General features: G+C 39.0%; 1 protein-coding gene across 1 annotated transcript; it reads right to left on the bottom strand.

Moving 5' to 3' along the window:
- Positions 1-1,291: 1,291 nt before the first annotated feature.
- LOC135089329 (receptor-type tyrosine-protein phosphatase N2-like) lies at positions 1,292-17,651 on the bottom strand. Its single transcript, XM_063984874.1, has 8 exons — positions 17,621-17,651; positions 16,125-16,179; positions 13,752-13,856; positions 12,585-12,701; positions 11,701-11,898; positions 9,375-9,541; positions 7,522-7,575; positions 1,292-3,662 (listed from the first exon to the last, which is right to left on the bottom strand). The coding sequence occupies exons 2-8, from the start codon at positions 16,152-16,154 to the stop codon at positions 3,452-3,454; spliced, it is 882 nt and encodes a 293-aa protein (XP_063840944.1). The 5' UTR covers positions 16,155-16,179; positions 17,621-17,651; the 3' UTR covers positions 1,292-3,451.
- Positions 17,652-22,194: the final 4,543 nt, after the last annotated feature.

Genomic DNA, 22,194 nt, shown 5'->3' with positions numbered 1-22,194 from the left:
GTAAAGCAGCTGTGATAGGGTGATATGGAGCAGCATATCCTTTGAATTACCATCCCTCTTTACTCTAATCAACATGCATCAACACTACTATGTCCTTCCATTGGTCTTCAAACTTGATACTCTCCCATGGTGAACAGCTTGTCTGGCGATGGCCTCACCAGCATCTCTGTGACATTCATTTGTTACACGGAAAACTGATCCTTAAGTATTCCCGCTTTTCCAAGTATGCTGAAAGATGATCTAAAATTAATATTCATTTGATATGTGTGCCGTGCATGATGGCTCTGATGTGTATTCATATAACTATGGGATAAGATAAAAGCCAATCAGTCAGTCACTGGAACAAGCAGGCAGAGGAAGGGGTCCCTGATTCATTCACTGTCCCTTTAAGATGTCTTCTATAACACAAAGAGAATTCAGGGATTTGTACTCAACACCTTCTGTTTCAGGAGTCTGTATTGTTCACCATCCAAGATGACAAGATCTAAGAGGTCTATCAAAATACTAAAACAAACTTTTTCAAGGAATTTTTGAGCTAGGTATGCAAGTCTATTTCCCATAACTATAACATGAAAACTGCCTGGCCATACCTGAATGTAAGCTACAGCAAGAACCACATGGCAGTACAAGTCCTGTTGCCATTTAAATGTGGCAAGAATTAAGGTTGCAAATATGGTGACAGTTTCTGGTTTTAGATTCAACTGATCCTTTGTCTTCTGTCTGTCTCATCTGTAAAAGAAATGAAAGAATGATAGATGTTTTATGCTTGAAAACTTGCAACATATATGACTGGGTTATTACACTATACAATTTTGACTATAGAAACAAGGATAAGTTTGTAGGTAAGTCTGCATTTACCGAAGTACTTAAAAGCAAAACTACAAATTCATGTTAAATGGAAAGCTGCAGATGAAATCACACTTCCACCGCACTGAACTTGCTGTTTGCAGAGGTGATTGCAGGAGTGCCCATATCTGCACAAACACCATCAGGACTGTCTGGTGCAAGGTGAACCTCAATTGTCTGAGGCCTGGGGAAAAAAAATCTTAAAAAAAAAAAGAACAGGATTAAACTAGACTAAACAGATAGAAAGCAATTGAAATATACAAACCGCACCTGGAATACTGATACCAAACTGAAGTGTCAAAAGACTGAATAAAAGGGAAAAATATATAAATAGCTACATGAGAGGTCATCTGTTAAAAAAAATTAAAACGCTGATTACTTAACAGGAGATAATGATTGTTTTCTTTTTCTTTCTTGAGCTTGGATAAGGAATAAAAGTTTAGTCTTCCACCAAATCACTTTATTGGCTTTGGAGGCATGGGGAAGGGTGGGGAGGTGGAGGAGGAAGGAAGAGGAGGAGGAGGTGGAAGAGGAAAAGGAGATGGAGAACAGAGATGAATAAACAGTAAGATCGAGAGGGTAAAATAAACAGCATCAGAAGAGGAGAAAGATCACAACATAGCCAAACTCAATATTATAGTTATGTATATATATTTATATATCCTTTCTTTTACTTTATGTCAGTGGGCCACACACGCACACATACTCACGCACACGAGCACACGCACACACCTGGTGGATGCGGCCAAGGAAGTCAGGTGTTGTTGTTGTGTGTGTAGAGGTGTGTTGTAGTGGTGGTGGTAGTGGTGTGCTGTTCTGGTGGTGGTGATGGTGGTTGTGGTAGTGGTGGTGGTGGTGGTGGTAGTGGCGTTGGGTGTAGTTGTGGTGGTGGTGGCCCGCACAGTGAAGACAGCTCTAGTCCAAACATATCTCACTAACTATTGTAACGTGGATAGTTGTTGTCAGAATTGAGACGGATGAGTTAATAATAATCATATGAACAAGATACAGAGTTGGCAATATTTGTAATACTGACCAAAATAATGAAATGTCATGGCAAATCAGATGACAGTAATACTCACACGCACATATCTAGTGCTCAACCAATGATAATAATAATAATAATGATCATAGTAACGATAATAATAAAAATAAAGATAATAATAATAATGATAATGAGGAAGTCATACAAAGCAATTTAATGTTACTAATGCCACAAAGCTGCTGGTAACTGAGGTGCCATAAACTAGCAGCAACAGCGTCACACAACGACCAAGACTACCCGGGCAGCGGGGCGGGTGGGGTGGCACCCTCACCCGCCGCCGCCGCCGCTGGCCGGGCCCCGCGGTGGTGTCTCCGCCCACAGGAACGCCAAGCTGGGTCCCTCAGGCCTGTGGTGGCCACGGGGTTGGAGGGGGGGCCGGGAGGGGGCCGGAGGGGGCGCCAGTAGCCTACAGAACACCGAGACACCTTACAGCCTACGGCACTACCACTGCTCTACAGGGACACACATGGGAAGCAACATCTACGCTCATTGGCCGTGAGAGTCATCAGCCGAGGAACTTGACTGGCCGGTAGAAGCCTTCTTGGGAGGCTGGGTCCAAGAAGGCTCCTGATGAGAGGAGGAGGAGGCAGCGGCCAGCCAGGAGGCTCGGGGACGCCCTCTCCCACCCAACGAAGGGCTGACTCGCTTTCTCTTAGACGTAACATTTTTTTGTTGGAGTTTTCTATTTTCGTCTTTTTATATAACTTTTGGAGAACTTTTGTAAAGAAAATAAAGCGGAGAGTTGAGGTTTAGACAACACGACCTGACTCAGTTACACAAGCTTAGCAGCGCCGCCCGGCAGCAGCAGCGGTGAGGCCGAGGCAAGCCCTGTCAGGCTGGGGGGGCTTTGGACAAGTGAGGGGCAGGCGCGGGAAGGTTGTGGAACCGAGTGTGACTTGGTGGACAGATGCTCCGGTACACAGTGTCATTACCACTTATACACGCTGGTACTTTTGTTTATTGTATATATATATTTATTTATATTATATTCATTTATATATATATATATTCCTATATACCTTATCTGGAGACATTTAAAAGAAAATATATATCCATCGTTATCGTCTAACTGCTTCATGGGCGTCGGTCGGTGCCTTGCTGTGTCCAAAGGGGCCAATGGGTGCGGCGGTCTGGGGGGGAGGGGGGAGGTGCTGGAAGTGAAGGGAAGGAAAGGGGCGGGAGTGTGGAGGGGATTGAATGTGCAAATGTGTACTTATGGACCGCACTAGGGGTGTATTTGTGTGTACGCGTGTGTGTGTCTGTGTGTGTGTGAGGCAGGAAGGGTGATGGATGAGGGCAGGGAGGAAGGTGGGGAGTTGGTGGAGGCGGCGGTCAAACTTGGATATCCAGTGATGGTGCGGCGTCTTGGTGGCCAGTGCGTCCCTCCCTCGGCACAGTGCCAGCCAACCCTCGGAGCCGCGGCCGCCCTTCTCTCAGGTCTTGGTGGGACGACTCGAATCCCGTCGGTGCTTCCCTCTAATAAGTCTGATGGTTGTGTGGGGGAGGGGGCGGAGGGGGGCAGGGTTGCTGCTGCTGCTGCTGCTGGGGGGGGCCGTGGGTCTACTGGGGGAGTGCCTTCAGAATGGCGTGAACCTCTTCTGCCACGGCCATCAGTACAAACTCAAACTGTGCCTTGGTGCGGACCATGTGCGGGCGCTGGTCCCGGATGTGTTCCAGCGTGGCGGCGATGTCGATCTCCTTGGCACCCTTGGCCATGCGGTTCAGGACCATGTCAATGAGGCAGTAGGTCCCGGTACGGCCAATCCCGTCGCTGCATTGGGGAAGGCTCGGTTAGTGGGTTAGTAACATACTAGGGACTAATACAAGTTTAGTAAGTTAGTGGGGAGTGGTACAGGTGGAGGAGTTAGTGGTTAAGTGGTTGTTTGGTTAGTGGAGTGCAATGACAAGACTTTCCTGAGTTGTTAGTGGCTCAGTGGACATAGAGGAGAGGGGAGACCTGCTACAAATATGAAAGCCTGACGATTGTTATTGATGGCGTTATGGCAGGCTGCATTCTTAGGTTCCCTCTAATTATGTGAGTGAATAAGTAAGTATAGTAAAGTAAAACAAAGCAATGAGTTAATAATAATGACAACTATAATAATGCACACTGTAAGTAATCAGAAGACCAGTAGCAATTTATTCCCGAGGTCAATGGTACTCAAGTCATCTGGTCAGCAGGACAGTCCGGCCTCACACAAACATGTCCTCAGATTCAGAGTATTTCCGCCGTAGCAAAAAGAGTCCCCAGGAGAACCGTCAGCAGAGCGGCAGGTGAAGCAATTACTGAGCTTATCGTACAAGTTATGATGATGAAAGTTATTCCACAGCAGGAAGTCTTTACTACTACTTTTCTCGACTTATGGAGGGAACTCTTGGGAGAAAACTCAGACCCCTCACCTATTTAACAAAGGATCAAAAAAAGATTATGGAAGCATAAATATTTTCCTTCTTCAGGGCCATCCTGTCTATACTGCAACCCCAACAAATACCTCACATAATCAACAAAGGAAAAAAATATAGTTACATAGCAATTAAATAAGCAAACTCTTACTTCCACACTTGACAAAAGAAGAAAATGATATAGATATGTAACCATCAAGTGGACACGCTCAAAAACTAACTTGTAAACTTAACAAGAAAGGATGATCATGCAAAGCCGTTTAAGATAATGTATATTCAACCTAAAGATAAAAGAATCAGGCAGCATTTAAGTTTGCTAGGGAGACTCAGGAGTGATTAACTGCTAAAACAAAAGAAGAAAACAATAATTACATGGTTCTTCATTAATGTGCTTTCTTAATGCATACATTTAAGTTTTAGTTAATTATAAAGAACAGTCTGTTAGGTTTGGTTTAGGAGTGTGAATGATGGGTGTATGAGTGTGAGGTGCTTGGTCTGGCCTGCACTGTATGGGATTGCTGGCCTGGTAAATAGTAGATATATAAATAGAAAGCATCGTACGCTGGCTGAAAAAAAAATGTGTGCGGCAATACAAGAATGGAGAAACAGGATGGATATTTCACGTCAGACAAAAGATAAACTGCCTGAAAATTAAGTAGTATAAAACAACACAATGTACCTTTAACTCGTGAAAAAAAAATAAAAGTAGGTTGTATGAGAATAAATAAAAAAAAAAAGGTGACAATGGAGACTATTTTACAAGGAAGTTATGACAGACAAAGTGGTTAAAAGTGTGTGATGTAAGAGAGAAACATCCAATTATATTTTCTTCAGTGTAGAGAATAACAATGTGCAGCTAATGAAGAGATGGGCCACTCAGGGCACCAGTGAAGCGGAATAGTTAGCTGCAGATCAAAGTCAAGAAATTCAGTGTTAACAAACTTTGAACTTTGTGTGATGAGAACCATTTTAATTACTCAAAGGGAACAACATGCAGAGAGAGAGAGAGAGAGAGAGAGAGAGAGAGAGAGAGAGAGAGAGAGAGAGAGAGAGAGAGAGAGAGAGAGACTTTTCTTCTATATCTATAACTATTTACTTCTTTAATAATCACTTCCTTTCTGACTCAAACCTCTACATCTTTCTAATTATTCTTAACTCACATATATCATAACCATATCTTCTATTTTGCATCTCTCCCCCAGCTTAGGTAAACATGTGTATGTTACCGTGTGTGTGTGTGTGTGTGTGTGTGTGTGTTTATCGGTCTGTGTGTTTGTGTGGCTGTGGTTGGTTGCCATGGTGACAGATTAGAGTTTCTAGGCAGAAGGAAGTGGAGTGTGTAGCTTCTCCTTCCTCCCACCTCCTCCCTGTGCCTCTAATTGGGTCCTCCTCCTCCTCCTCCTCCTCCAACTTCTCTCGCGCTACAAGTCCCATTCTTTATTTTCTGCCTTTTTTTTTATTCTATGTATTGTCTATCATTATGCTATTCACTTTCTCTGTTATTTTTTTGTCCATTTCTGTTTTTCTTCTTCTCTATCTCTTTCTTCTTTTTTAACCCTATTCCACTTTCTTTTATAATCCTCTAAATCTTTTTTCTCTCTCTTACTACATGTTCTTGTCCAGAATTTTTTTTCCCATTCTTTTTCCAACTACTCTGAGGATTTTTTCAGTCATCTTATTCACCTTGTCTTTCTTTATTATTATCATTCTTACCTTCCTCCTTGCCTTTCTTTATTATTATCATTCTTATCCTCCTCCTTCTCTTTCTCCTCCTCCTATTCCTTACTTTCACTACATGTCCTCATCCCTGCTATTTTTATCCCTTTATTCATTGCATTTTTCTACTGTCATTCTATTCACTTTCTTTGTCTCTCTATCCTTCCTTCCTCCTTCTCCTCCACCAGCTCACTTCACTACTTCTCTGTCTTTAGTGTTTTTTTTTTTCCCTTTTATTCATTGTATTTCTCCTACTGCCACCTCATCCCCTCTCTCTCTCTCTCTCTCTCTCTCTCTCTCTCTCTCTCTCTCTCTCTTACTTTCTGTCTTTGTCAATCATTGCAACACAAAAGACTCCTGTGTGTTCCCTGAAATTGTTTACGTTCTGCATTAGTTATTGTTATTGTGGGTCTGACAATCTGAGGAAAGCAGGGATAACGAGATGGTGGAGTTTGGGTCTCTCTCTCTCTCTCTCTCTCTCTCTCTCTCTCTCTCTCTCTCTCTCTCTCTCTCTCTCTCTCTCTCTCTCTCTCTCTCTCTTGGGTCTTTGAGGTGATGCAAGGACTGGATACATCAAAGGAGAAGTAAAGGAAATACATGAGTGAACAAAAGAATGAGTGAAAGATAAAAATAGGAAAAAAGTTGCCAGAATAAGAAGATAAAATATTATACTGAATGAAGAAGTTGGTTATATATAGAGTACACTGAAATAGCAGGATATGATGAAACACTGAAGAAAAATGTTAAGAATAGAGTTTTGATAAAGAATAGTATTGTAAGTTGCTTGTATTTATGGGAATGGTACGGCATGGAATTAAGAGTTCATAGTAGAGTTAAGATACAGCACACTGGCATCATAAGCTCCATTACTGCATCACACAGGTATCCTTCAACTATGGCTACTCTCTCCTGTTTAGAGGCATTCAACAACACCCAATGTACGCAGAAAAATAAATATTAAATGAACTCTGAAGACATTGCTAAAACTCTTCCTTTAATAGTTTTCTTTTTCTTTCTCTTTTTTTTTTTCATTATTGTATGTAGTAAGATCTGTACATAATAACTGCTAAATTGTCTGTCTAGGCATCAGGGAGATTGACAGTTAAGTAATCACTGCATAGAGATCTCACCTCACACACACACACACACACACACACACACACACACACACAAAGATAACATGCATATGATGAGTTTAACACTGGTTTCAAAAGTCCAATTGGTAAAAGTTCTCACAATAGAAAATGACAAATAAAGAAACAAATGATAATGCAAAATATTTACAGAGGTACCACTACAAACAAAAAGAAAACATATTAACAAGTTTAAATATAACTTTGAAATATACCAGATAAACACATACAAACACACTCAAACCAAAAAAAACAAGAAGAATAAACACGAACGAACATAATTTAGACATAACTTCAAAACCACAACAGATAAACAAAGAAAGACCAATAACTTTCATGCCACAAGTACCTGCCAGTAACGAGAGATGAGTGACCTACCTGCAGTGCACAATGATGGGGCAGGAGCGACCTCGGTAAGACTTGTTCACCTTCCTGTAACGAGAAACAAGAGTATGAGTCGCACAAACTGGTGAGGGATGAGTCAAGAGAAAAATAGGAGTTACCAATATGACAGACAAGTTTCTCCGTCTCTTTTTGCAGGACAAGTCAGAGAAAAATAGGAGTTTGAAATATGACAGGTAAATTTTTTTATATTTTTTGCAGGACAAGTCAGATGAAAAAAAATTGGACTTAAAAAATATGATAGGTAAGTGTCTTTTTATTTTTTTGCAGGACAAGTCAGAGGAAAACAGGGGTTGAAAATGACTTTTCTTCTATTTTTCACAGGACAAGTCAGAAAAAATAGGGGTTGGAAATATGATAGGTAAGAGAAAAATAGAAGTTGATATGACAGGTAAGTTTTTTTTCTTCTTTTTTCTCAGGACAAATCAGAGAATAAAAGAAATTACAAATATGACAAGCAAGTTTCCTCTTCTTTTTTTCCTTCTACAATAAATATAAGGAAGTCTACAGAATCAGTTTAAGAGTTCATGTTGTGGAGGAAAACTGAGTTAAGGAAGAGGCTGGTGAGTCTTTTCTTTCCCTTTACATAACTATTACAGGAAAGTTTAAAGAGCAATTTTACAAGTTGACGGTACTGAATTAGGTTTGTCAAAGTTAGTGGAAGAGAAAGGAAGCTGAGAATGCAATAATATCAAAGTTTATTTTCTTATATAAAAATTGTCAGAGATTTTTGAGTCAAGAATATTATTTTTGCTGAATATTTGTTTTGATCTTGTTTCTAACAATGTGTTATTATTGGAACATTACAGGAAGAGACATGCTGGAAGGAAAGAGTTGAGAGAGGAAAAATATGAATCTCAAGTAATTTTTTCCCACACACAAGAAAGATTTTAAGAGTTAAGGATATGGAACACTTAAATATCTGCTTTTATCTCACTTATATAACAACCTGTATAATTAGATGAATGCTAAAGAACGCAATAAAGAATTAAGAATGTACTGGATAAAAGCTGAAATATATATTGAGAAGAAAACTATCAAACCATGAAGACAGAGAACAGAAAAAGATATGTGACAGAAAAATCTTCACCACTCTTGGCATTTCTTTATTGAAGCGGTGGTGGTGGTGGTGGTGGTGTTGGTCTTGGTTGCCATGGCGACACTCTCCACTCTCTTCCATCACTTTTGTGACTATGCAATTTCTTTCAGCACATAATTGCAAAAATCACAAAAATGATGAATGGGCAGTGGTGGCTCTTCTGGCTTCCTTCCTGTCTGGGTTCTTCTTCTTCATCTTGGCTTCTTGTACTTATATACTATGATATATACACAATACCCCCCTCTCTCTCTCTCTCTCTCTCTCTCTCTCTACAACAGTATCAAATTTTGTACAAAACTTTCATCCTATTTAGCATTATCACCTATTTCACACAACCCTCTTGTTTTTTTTCCACACACCTAAACACGCACATAAGTAGCAAGCAACACAATCTCTCTCTCAACAACAGTATCAAACCTCGTAAAACACTAACTTTTTCTCTTTTACACAATACCTTTTACTTTCTTGCTTTTTTTCATTCACAGACCTAAGTACACACACATGTAGCAGGCAACCTCTTTCTCTCTCAACAAGTGTCAAACCTTGTAAAGCACTTCCCTTTTCTATTTCACAGATTTCCTTTTCTTTACTCTCTTGCTTTCTTTCATTCACAGGCCTACACAAACACAGCAAAATGCTAAGCAACACAACCTCTCTCTCTCTCTCTCTCTCTCTCTCTCCCTCTGACAACAACAGTATCAAAACACAGACCGTACTTTCAGTCACCCACCTCCTAAACTCCAAGAGAGCCTTAGTGGAAGCCGGAGTGCCAGAATCAGGCCAGGAGAGGAAGTGGAACTGTGTCACTGTCCTTGTCTCCCCAGTTCTCACATTCTTCAGGTAGAAAGATCTCACCAGGTAGTCATCGCACCATATGTGTTCTGACACCAAGTGGACCTGCCGAGAGGAAAGCTGTGTTATTACTGAGGCAGGGAGTGTGGTGTTTATGAGAGTAAGTATAGGACTGACTAACTGGTTGGTTTAAGAGGCTACAATTATTAAGGCATGGGAGTGTGAGGTTTGTGAAGTGAGTGAAGGACTGACTAACTGAGTGATTAACAATGCTACAATTACTACCAAGATCAGGTGTGGTTTGTAAAGGTAAATGAAAGACTGACTGATGTAAGACCCCATGACAGTTACAAAGGCGAGGAAATGTAGGGTTTATATGTGGGAATGATACCAAATAAACTAAATGATTGATTTAAGATGCTACAAGTTATCATGGCAAAGGACATGAGGTTTATAAAGATAGCTGAAGGATTGATGGATGGGTGAGTCAGAGTTAATTCAAGGTGCTGCAATGATTAGCAAGAAGTGAGAGATTTATGAAGGTGAATGAGGTATTGACTGACTGATTGATTTAAGATGTTATAAGTTATGAAGGCAAGAAAATATGAGGTTTATTAAGATGAGTGAAGAACTGGTGGGCTGACTAATTAACAGTGATCCAGTGACTAGCAAGAGAAGAGAGTGCACAGTTTATAAAGCCAATTGATTTAAGATGCTGTAAGTTATGAAGGTAATGGGATGTGGAGTTTATTAAGGTGAGTGAAGGATTGATGAGTGGGTTGATTCAAAGTACAGCAATAATTAGTAACAGAAGGGAGTGTGAGGTTTATAAAGGTGAGTAAAAGACTGGCTGACTGACTGACTATTGAGTGATTTGAGCTGCTGCAACAATGGGTCATATGTAACCACACATAAAACTAGACAGTAAAAATATTAAAGGATAATAACCTATTCGTAACCTACTTACAAAATGAATGCTTGAAAAATACTAAAGATTTGCAGGCAGATAATTGGAAAACATACAGATATATATCATACTTGCTTTCATAATGTCAAAAAAACAACACTATAAAAGAAAACAAAAGAAAGAAAGAATGAAAGAAAAGTAATAGGACCTCTTATTATTCTGAAGTAAAATTAAAAAAGGGGGAAAAGAAAACAATACTAAAAAAAAGTCTGCAGATAATTATTACATATGCATCTCTTAAATTGTTTTTGTCATCTGTTATTTCCAGTTAATGGCTAATATGATACATCCTTAGCTGCCCTAATGAGTAAAATGGTCTGTAATATTCTGAAAAAATAAAAGGGAAAAAAAAAATATCGACACTTAAACTCGTCTTGATGATTTTGCCAATAATAATTTTTCCCTTCTCATTTTGTAATTGGTTTAGCATTTCAGTCTTTGTCTATCTGGCTGTCTATTTGTTTCCATTATCTCTCTTGCCATTTTCTTTTTTCCTCTCTTTCCACTAACCTAATAATCATCTCTTCTTTCCTCTATTATTGAAAATTTTCCTCCTCACCCTTCTTACTTTTCATCTTTCCCTAGTTTTCTTGATTTGTCTCTCTATTCTTTCAATTTCCCCTTCTCTCTATCTATCTCTATATCTTCTTTCCCAATTCTGTCCTTTACTCTATATTCTTCTTTCTTTAAGCTAGCTCACTTTCACTCTACTCTTTCTTTTTATTTTTTTCCCTTTCTTTACTCTTCTGTCTTTCTCAAACCTGGAATTCTTCAATGTTTTGTCACCCCCTAATCTCTCTTTTCATGTTTCCCTTGCTCCTCCTAATCTCTCTCCTTGTTTTCTTTGCTTTACTACTAATCCTTCTTTTCCTCAGTTATCCCTAATTTATCTCTCTTCTTCTTTCCCTTGTTTCCCCTAATCCTTCTTTCCTTCTTTCCCTCACTTACCCTTGATCTCTCTCTGTCTCTCTCTTACTCATAATCCTTCTTTCCGTCAATCTCTTGCTGCTCCATAATCTCTCTCTCTCTCTCTCTCTCTCTCTCTCTCTGCCCCTTGGTCATCCTTAACCCTCTGAATGCCACTTGGTACACTTTTCCCTGATTACCAATAACTCTGAGACATCTTTACTTGTTCTACAGCCACAGCCAATCTTTGAACTGGGAAGAACTTGCAAAAGATATTCTTTTTCATTGCTAACTTTCTTGTAGATGCTTACCAATACTTTACACATTGCTTCTGGTGCTGCTAACTGTTTCATGTCACAGTGGAAAGATTAATCTGCTCTCTGTGGCTCACCTCATAGATATGATACAGTTCACTTCCTTCCTCAGGCCAGTAGCGGAAGCAGAGAGTGTGGCCGTTCTCAGTGAGGCGAGAGAGCATCACCACCACCACACTGCCCTGCTCCCACACTAGCTGCCAGAAGTCCGCCGCTGTGGCCTCCAGTGGTCCTTGTGTGGCGATGTACGTGGGGTTCCTTGGGTCGTGGTCCGTCTGCTTGGCGAAGAGAATATTAGTTATGCAAATAGCAGTGGTGGTTATTGTTATTGTAGTAGCGTATGTGAAAGGAGTGTGAGGGATGGATGATGAAAGGAGAAGGAGTAGTGGTGTTTATTGCAGTAGTGTGTGTGACAGGAGTGTGAGGGATGGATGATGAAAGGGGGAATAAATATGTAAGTTGGGCATAGTAAGATCAATTGTGTGAAAGAGTGCATGTATGAAAGTTTGTTATAAATGTAGATGAGGTTTTCTTAGATTATAGTCATAGTTATATAGTTTTAGTTATCATAGGCGTGTATATGATGGAAGAGTAAGTGAATAAGTCAGCACAAATTTATAGATGAGTGACCAAGCTAGGAAAGTGTAAGACTGAGGAGAAAATACACCTATGTTGTGTATATATATATATATATATATATATATATATATATATATATATATATATATATATATATATATATATATATATATATATATATATATATATATATGAGTGAGAGAACAGGAAATGGATAAGAGACAAAATAAGTTTGTGAGTCAATAAGCAAGAGGCAAAATAAGTGAGTCAATAAGTAAGAGAAATACACCATCAGAGACTCACAATGGACAATGTGTGTGAGAAAGCAGAAGACAATAGAAATGAGTCTATGAGTAAGAGAAACACACCAGCAGGGACTCACAATGGGTGATGCGTTGATGTAGTCGGAGCCGTTGACGTTAGCATGTGCATTGAGGACTACCCGGTTGTGGTCGTAGGGCACGGCATCAGGGTAGCGATTCTTCTGGTTGTTCTCCGGCTGTGAGGGAAGCAACACTCAACACTCAGCACCATCACAGTGTTGTATCTTGGGAACCTTTCTATAACAACTGTATACCTGTCTAAACCCTCCCTACCCCATCAAAGTGTTATGTTATCTTGGGAACCTTCTCTATAACAACTGTATACCTTGTCTCTATTCTCACCACCATCAAAGTGTCACAGTGTCTTGGAAATCTCCTCTATAACTAATAACTGTATACTTGTCTCCAGCCTCACCACCATCTATCATGGTATCTTGGGAACTTTCTTTAAATCTAGCAATGATGTGGGCTGTTTCCAGTCTATCTTATCTGAAATGAGCCTAGCTTTCTTTAAACTATCAGTAAAAACTCTGTTTTTTCTCTAATATGAAGTGCATGGACATAGTGATGATAATAAGACATAAAACAGAATTTCTCTCATTTCATTCAGTGTTTAACCAATATTATTATTATTATTATTATTATTATTATTATTATTATTATTATTAGTAGTAGTAGTAGTAGTAGTAGTAGTAGTAGTAGTAGTAGTAGTAGTAGTAGTAGCAGCAGCAGAGGAGAAAGAAGGCAAGAAAATAAAATAAAAGGAAGGTAAACAATCAGGAAGCAATTATCCCTGACTGTGCAATTATCATATAAAAATATGCAATGGCTTCATAAAACAGTTAGGATGCTAAACTTGGCCACACTTCAAACTTACCACACAAAGCTAACACCATAAACATCCCTCACACCAACAGGACCAAGCACCCCACACCACCAGACTTCCTAACCCATTCACACCTTTTTGCCACATCCTCTCCTAATCACTGACCACTTAGGGACATCATTTCTTGTTCCACAGCTACCTCCAAATATTGTACTGGCCAAAAAAGTGCAAAATCTATTAGTTTTTTATCCTCGTCTCTCTTGTAGATGCTTATAAAAACTTCTTACATTGGTTTTAGTGATTAGAATTGGAGTGTATTGCATTGAGATGGGTAACATTCATACACAATAACACAACACCTTTCCTTAATGCTATCAACTATAAGACCTGTCAGTAGTACCTTGAGGGCAAGGGTGGTGGCGTTGCAGTCTGCCTCATATGCACAGAGGGCGATCCACTCCTGCTCTAGACGATCCTTGTTCTTCAGGTGGTCCTCCATGTATGACTGTAGGAGGAGAAATGTGAGGTGAGGTTTAGTTTGGGTTGTTTTGTTTTGTTAATATAAAATAAAAGGAAATAGAAGTAGGTGAAGAGGAAAAAGCTAGAGAGGGAGGGATGGAGGGAGGATGGGAGGAAGGAAGGAAGGAAATAAGGGAGGGATAGAAGGAGTGAGGGAGGAAGGAAATAAGGAAGGAAGAAAAGAAGGAAGGAAGGAAGGAAGGAAGGAAGGAAGGAAGGAAGGAAGGAAGGAAGGAAGGAAGGAAAGGAAAGGAAAGGAAAGGAAAGGAAAGGAAAGGAAAGGAAAAAAAAGGAAAGGAAGGAAAAGGAGAGGGAAAGAAAGAAATGAAGGAGAAGGATGAAAAAAAAATAGGGAAAGGTAAATGAAAACATCACCAATCAGTGAGAGAGAATGAAAACTGAATGCATAAATATCAAGAGAGAGGACGAAGATAAATGACTAGTTTGATATCCAATTATTCATTCAGGTTCAAGGCAAGTAGGAAAATTAAATGTGGTAAAAATAGTATCATTATAAGAAGTGTGTATGTATGTAGGTACGTATGTATGTATGTACGTATGTATGTATGTATGTATGTATGTATGAATGTAAGTATGTATGCATCATTATTCATTATCATTACAGTACTATTATTATTATTACTTTTATTGGGACATAAACTTATCATATGAACAGGGAACAGTCAAAGACAACTGCTGTAATGAGAAAATAGGTGTGTGTGTGCGTGTGTGTATGTGTGTGTGTGTGTGTGTGTGTAAAATTTTCATGATAGACAAAAGAATGCTACAATAAAAAACATATATACGTGAAAAAAGTAAATTTGTCATAGGTAAATAATAATAATAATAATAATAATAATAATAATAATAATAATAATAATAATAATAATAATAATAATAATAATAACAATAATAATAATAAAGTAAGAGAGCAAGGAAAGATAATAAGAGAGAGGAGGAAAACCTTGACTCTTGGGGAAACAAAACTCCAGAAAACACGATAATGAGAGAGAGAGAGAGAGAGAGAGAGAGAGAGAGAGAGAGAGAGAGAGAGAGAGAGAGAGAGAGAGAGAGAGAGAGAGAGAGAGAGAATTAATCACATGTCTCTATTCATCTTACACACACGTAAAAAAAATAAAATAAAATAAAAATAACAAAAAAATATCAGACTAACAAAACTAAAAAAAAAAAGAAAAAAGTACATAACAACAAGGCGACATCCAAGAATCACAATAAGAGAGAGAGAGAGAGAGAGAGAGAGAGAGAGAGAGAGAGAGAGAGAGAGAGAGAGAGAGAGAGAGAGAGAGAGAGAGAGAGAGAGAGAGAGAGAGAGAAAAGTCAAAGCAGAGAGGAAAAAAGAAAAAAAAAGCCTTTATAGAGAAATGTTAAGAGGAAAAAAAAAAAAAACGAGAAGTGAGGAGGCGAGAAAAGGAGGGGAAAAATGAGGAAAAAAACGGGCAGACTGAGCGTAAACAAGACAAGGAGAGGACAACAACAACGAGGAGGAGGAGGAGGAGGAGGAGGAGGAGGAAGGTTCTTTCTTATATATTTCTTCACTAGTTCCTTCCTTTCACTTATTTATTTTCCACCTGGCTTTGACGACAATTAGGATGAATTAGAAGGAAAATAAATACGCGAGTTGGGCATAATAAGATCAAGTTTGAGTGAAATATTAGGTAGACAAGATGGTAGTGATAATGATAGCCTGGGGGGAGGAGGAGTAGGAGGAGGAAAGAGAAGAAAACGGGAAAGTATAATCAATGCTGAGAACAAGAAAATGATGGAGGAAGAGAGGAAAAATAAGGAAGAATAAGAATAAGAACAAAGAGAAGAAAAAACAAAACAAAACGGCAAAATATAAACACTGCAAAAGAATAAGATGATGGTGAAGAACAAGAGGAAGAAATTAAATAAGAGAGATAGGAAAAGGAGAATGAGGAAGAAGAGAATGAGGAGTAGAAACAGGATGAAAGAAAAGAAAAGGGTGATATAAGAACAGCAAGGAACAAAGAAGGGGATGCTGAAAAACAGAAAGAGGAAGATGAGACGAGAAAGAGGAAAAACAAGAGATAATAAAACAAACAAACAAACAAACAGATAAGCACTTTAGACATAACGAAGAGAATAATAAAAGAACATGAGAATAAATGAATACTAACAATAAGAATAAGTGAAAGAGGCGCAGGAGGAGGAAGAATAAATTATATAAGTGTAAATAAAAGACAAACAGACAGACAGACAGACGGACACTCACCAGAACCATGTGCCCCGTGGAGATGTCCATGTTAGAGGTCACGGGTTCCTCACTCCTGAAAGAAAGACTCCCTTAAGAACCATCATTGACTAATCAACGCCTCACCTGGTCATGGCGAGGCGCAAGTCAGGTTGGGAGAAGATGAAGTGAGGTCAGGTTAGGTTAGAATAATGAGGCTACGTATTTCTGGCCGAGGTTAAGTTGTCTGGTTTAGTTAGTTAGGTTAGGTTAGAATGATGAGGCTACGTATGTTCTGGCCGAGGTTAAGTTGTCTGGTTTAGTTTGTTAGGTTAGGTTAGAATGATGAGGCTACGTATGTTTGGCCGAGGTTAAGTTGTCTGGTTTAGTTTGTTAGGTTAGGTTAGAATGATGAGGTTACGAGTCTTCTGGCCGAGGTTAAGTTGTCTGGTTTAGTTTGTTAGGTTAGGTTAGAATGATGAGGCTACGTATTTTTGGCCGAGATTAAGTTGTTTTTGGTTTAGTTTGTTAGGTTAGAATGATGAGGCTACGTATTTTTGGCCGAGGTTAAGTTGTCTGGTTTAGTTTGTTAGGTTAGAATGATGAGGCTACGTATTTTTGGCCGAGGTTAAGTTGTTTTTGGTTTAGTTAGTTGGGTTAAGTTAGGTTTGAATGATGTTACTGTGTTTTAGATTGAGGTTAAGTTGTTCTTGGCTTCCGTGGAAATATGTTATGTTAGGTTAGGTTGGAATGATGTTAATGTGTTTCTGGCTGTGGTTACGTTATCTTTGGTTTCCGTGGCGTTATGTAAGGATTGTTTAAGTTAGGACGCGTCTACGTTGAGTTACATTTGAATGATGAGATTAAGTTTGGTGGCTAGAATTAATGAGTATATGAATTAATAGATAAATGAGTAATAAATAAATAAAAAAAATCACTACAATAATAAGATTCACAGTAGATAATAAAATAAATAAATAAATAACAGTTTTCATACGATTTAATAATTAGTAAACAGTACTTCCACGAACAAATTATTATTATATTTTCAATCACCGTTTTTCGTTTTTCCAGTTATTTTTTTCATCGCCATTTCTTGACTTTCTAGAAAAAAAAGTTGTAAATAGGGAACACTTTCCATAACTTCACAACCACATTATTATCTTTTTACAATACTTTCGTTCATCCTTGGAAAACAAAACCATTTCACAACACTGTATTCCACCGCCCTGGGAATAAAATGTACAAGTTTTCTATGATTCATTTTCAAGAATAACTCGCACTTTTTTTTTTTTTGAGATACGATCACAGTCAGAGAGAGAGAGAGAGAGAGAGAGAGAGAGAGAGAGAGAGAGAGAGAGAGAGAGAGAGAGAGAGAGAGAGAGAGAGAGAGAGATTCTGTTCTTTGATGTCTAACTGTTCTTAATATAACAAATATTAAACAATCTCTCTCTCTCTCTCTCTCTCTCTCTCTCTCTCTCTCTCTCTCTCTCTCTCTTCTCTCTCTCTCTCTCTCTCTCTCTCTCTATCTATCTGACCATGTCTCTTCCTCTCCCTCCTGTCACGCAGACACTGCCAGGTGTTAGCTCTTACTCGCTAAACACACACACATGAGAGAGAGAAACAGGTGTGATCAGGGTTACCAGCTAGCATATACTTGCACACCTTATCAAACCTTGCCTTCCCTCCCTCCCTCCCCTTCCTCCCTGCTCTCCACCCTCATATCCGCAGCCTCCTCCGTACTTCCTCCCTCCACCATCATCATTCTCTCTCTCTCTCTCTCTCTCTCTCTCTCTCTCTCTCTCTCTCTCTCTCTCTCTCTCTCTCTCTCTCTCACGAAATGAACAAAATACAGGTAAAAATAAATATGTACCCACGTAGAAACAATAGTACTGCTAATTAAACTGACAGGTGTGTGTGTGTGTGTGTGTATGTGTGTGTGTGTGTGAAGGTGAAACGCAACGCCACAACAAATGTAAAACAAGGTAATGCTAATTTACTCTCGCACTCGTGAAGGTAAAAATGGCGCCTACTCTTGACTTTTACAGACGGGGCATCGCAGTTACTGGAGTGAAAACTGAGGCCTGATTGACTGCTGCCCTCCTTGAAAACCTCCCGCACTCCCACACGTCACTGCCTCGCTACACGATATGGTTACTCACACAGCCATCGCACAGCTTACAGAATATCACTAGACATCCTGGTGGCTCTGTCTGTGGTGACGTTGTGGAATAAGATTCATAGACGTGGGGTTCGAATCCAAAGTAGTTTTTATTTTTTTTTATTTCATTTTTTTTTTTAGTTTCTATTTAGTAGGATATTTTGTCTAATTATTTAATAGACACTTATGGATTCAAAGGGAACGCGTTGGGTTTTCTATCTCGTCTCCTTTCTTCTTTCGTTTTCCTCCGTCGGATTTTCTTCCCTCTTTCAAATTGTCACCAGTTTAGCGTTTCTCAGGTTACGACAGATCGTCACATTTCACTTCAAGACAAATACTGGTCCTATGCAAATACTACTGGCTGGCGTACGAAAGTGGTACAGTACAGCGAATATCTCTGTGCTACTTTCGTTCTCGCTATGATATGAAGTGTACGATAATTACCCTTCAGTAGTGTGGCAGAAGGCCGAGACATGGGAGGAACTGAGGTGTGAGACTTAAAGAGACAATGATAGCTGTCTACTGGTGTTATGATAGTAGTAGTAGTAGTAGTAGTAGTAGTAGTAGTAGTAGTAGTAGTAGTAGTAGTAGTAGTAGTAGTAGTTGTTGTTGTTGTTGTTGTTGTTGTTGTTGTTATTGTCGTTGTAGTAATAATAATAATAGACGACAGTGATTATGATACTAATAAATAATAATAATAATAATAATAATAATAATAATAATAATAATAATAATAATAATAATAATAATAATAATAATAATAATAATAATAATAATAAAAAGCACATGAAAGGCAGTCGACCAGCATCCTATAACACACACACACACACACACACACACACACACACACACACACACACACACACACACACACACACACACACACACACACACACACACACACACACACACTCTCTACGTAAGGGTACTACACTATTTCACTATATAAAACACACACACACACACACACACACACACACACACACACACACACACACACACACACACACACACACACACACACACACACACACACACACACAAAGAGGACTTAGATCAAATTATATGTACGTATACCTTACTACACACACATACACACACACACACACACACACACACACACACACATCACCCGACACTCTCCCAGGTCAAGTTTCGCATCAATTTGGAAGTTTTAAAGCCACGAATTCCGGCGTTCTTTATCATTTTTATCCTTTCGTCTCTTTTGCGGCTTTTTTAGTGAAGTTTGAAACGAGCCAGGTTGTTGTTGATGTTTTTCTCGTTGTTTTTTTTTCCTAGTTCAGCTTGTTTTTATTTTCATTAGAGGGGACGAACAGGTGCTGTGTCACGCTATTTTTCCTAACTACTCTTTATACAGCGAGTAAAACAAGTGAAATCTGTTAAACCCATACAATATATATATATATATATACTCGTATATATACATACGAAGTTTTTTTTATTTTATTATTTTCTTTTATTCGTTTTTCGCTTCACGTATATGAATTCTTCCCTTCACGAGTATTATCTAAAAGAAGGAGGTTAACAAAAATTTTATGGAAAAGGTTGAGGGATAAAATTCACACACACACACACACACACACACACACACACACACACACACACACACACACACACACACACACACACACACGGATTGGAAGAAAAAATGTAGGGTAAATCTATACACTGCTCCTGTTTTGTATCTCTCCTTTAACTCTGGTCTGCTTTGCCTTCCCTTCCATGTCTTCTTTAAGCTAACGATTTTATGACTCACGAACACCGCCGGGTTGCACTTATTTTTACACCCTTTTATTAATACAAGCAGCAGTGTGTTTACGTGTTGACAGCGCTAAGTCCGTCTCGCTTTTATTCTATTCAAATTTTTTTCTATGTAGGAGGGACACTAGCTACGGGCACCAAAAATCCAATAAAAATAAGAAAAGAAAGAAAGAAAGCTCAGTGAGATGCCAGTCACAGAAAAGGATGCAAAGCGGTAGTCAAAAATTGAAGGATATGTGTCTTGAAACCTTCCCGGCCCTCCCTCCCTTTTTTTTTTTTTCAGTTTCCATAAAAGTCTTGTTCTATTTCATCGGGTGTATGTAAAAGGCAGTATGGTTATGTAATCTCCATCTCCATCTCCTCCTCCTCCTCCTCCTTCTCTTTCTCTCCCTCTTCTCCTTCTTTTGTTTTTTATCGCAGCGTAAGGTTCTGAGCCTCACCTAACCTGGTACATGAAACAAAAGATAGTTTAGCAATGTATGTTAACCCAGGCATTGCTACAGCGCTGCACTAAGTCTCTATCTCTTCTTTGTATTTATCTATTTATTTTTTTCGAGTTGCTAAAAAAAAAAAAAGAGCCTAAATTTCTCTCTTATAGTACGTAGATGGACGTTTAGAATTGTATGTTAAGCTAGATAGACATTTACTGCAGCATTACACTCCCTTCTCCTTTATTTCTTTCTTGATATTCATTGTTTTTCGCGTTACTTTCACCACATAACCTTGTAAATCTATTCCTACTATCAAGCAGGTGGAAATTCAAGAGTGTGTTAAGTTAGACATTGCTACAACGCCACACTCTTTCTCCTTTACATTCTAGCTGTCTTTTTCTTGTATTACTTTCACCACATAACTTCTAAATCTATTCCCGCTATTAAAGAGATGGAAATTCAAGAGTGTGTTAAGTTAGACATTGCTACAACGCCACACTCTTTCTCCTTTACATTCTAGCTGTCTTTTTTTGTATTACTTTCACCACATAACTTCTAAATCTATTTCTGCTATTAAAGAGAAGGAAATTCAAGAGTGTGTTAGCTTAGACATTGCTACAACGTCACACGCTTCCTCCCTTACCTCTTCTATATCTAAATACATTTTTTGCATCACTTTCATTACATAACGTTCACAACATCCCTCCTGGAACACAAAAGGTGGAAGTTTAGAATTGTGTGCTAACCAGGGCATTGCTGCAGCGTTACATTCTGTCTCCTTTATATTCAAGCTGTTTATTTATTTATTTATTTTTTTGTTACTTCCACTGCATAACGTTCTAAATTCATCTCTTACTACGCATATTGACTTGAGCATTTCCACAGCACCAGTCTTTTTTTTTTTCCACATATTCTTTCACGAACTTTTTTTTTTCAATGTATACCGCTACCACTGGACCTATTCTGACATTTACGATTACAGAATATATAAATAAATAAATAAAAAAAATAAAGTACAATAACATACTAAGCTCCGTATTGCTAAGGCGTCAAATTCCATCTCAGCATCATTATAATCCACAGCGGGTATCGATTCCCAGCTTCAAAAGAGACCAGGATAAGTGTGGCATCCAGTTTAATGTTAATTCATGGAGTTATAAGGAAAAAAAAAAACATCCCAGCTAATACACAGCCCAACATTTAGGCATAGTCGTGCAGTTTACCATAGTTTTTGCATAGTTTATCTAAATCTGCGCATTGCTATAGCCTCTAACTTCGTCTCTTTATCACGTAACTCCACAGCGGGCCTCGATCCCTGGTCCCATAAACACGCACCACATCCCAGTTTACCACAGTTTACCATAGTTTATCTAAATTTACACACTGCTACAGCATCTAACTCCGTCTCTCTATCATTTAACTCCACAGCGAGCATCGATCCCTGGTCCCGTAAGAGCAAACAAGCATCACACCCCAGTTTACCATAATTTACTGTGAGTTTTCCCAGCCACGCATCACCTCAACTCCAGTCCACCAATCCCCGTCTCTTTAGCAGCTAATTCCACAGCGGGTATCGATCCCTGGTCCCAGAAGAGCGGGTCGAGTGTGACATCCGGTTTGCCATAGTTTGCCTTCGCCAGGTGTCCCCAGGTACTCTTTTATCGACCAGCTCGTACGGGAGGCCAGCGAGCGGCGGCCGGGGAGTGTGCGCCGCGCCGTCCGTCCATCACTTTGCTTC

Source organism: Scylla paramamosain, chromosome 32, assembly GCF_035594125.1.
Source record: "Scylla paramamosain isolate STU-SP2022 chromosome 32, ASM3559412v1, whole genome shotgun sequence".
NCBI classification, from domain to species: domain Eukaryota; kingdom Metazoa; phylum Arthropoda; class Malacostraca; order Decapoda; family Portunidae; genus Scylla; species Scylla paramamosain.
The sequence above is the reverse complement of the archived record's forward strand: the minus strand, read 5'-3'. Positions and strand labels throughout refer to the sequence as shown.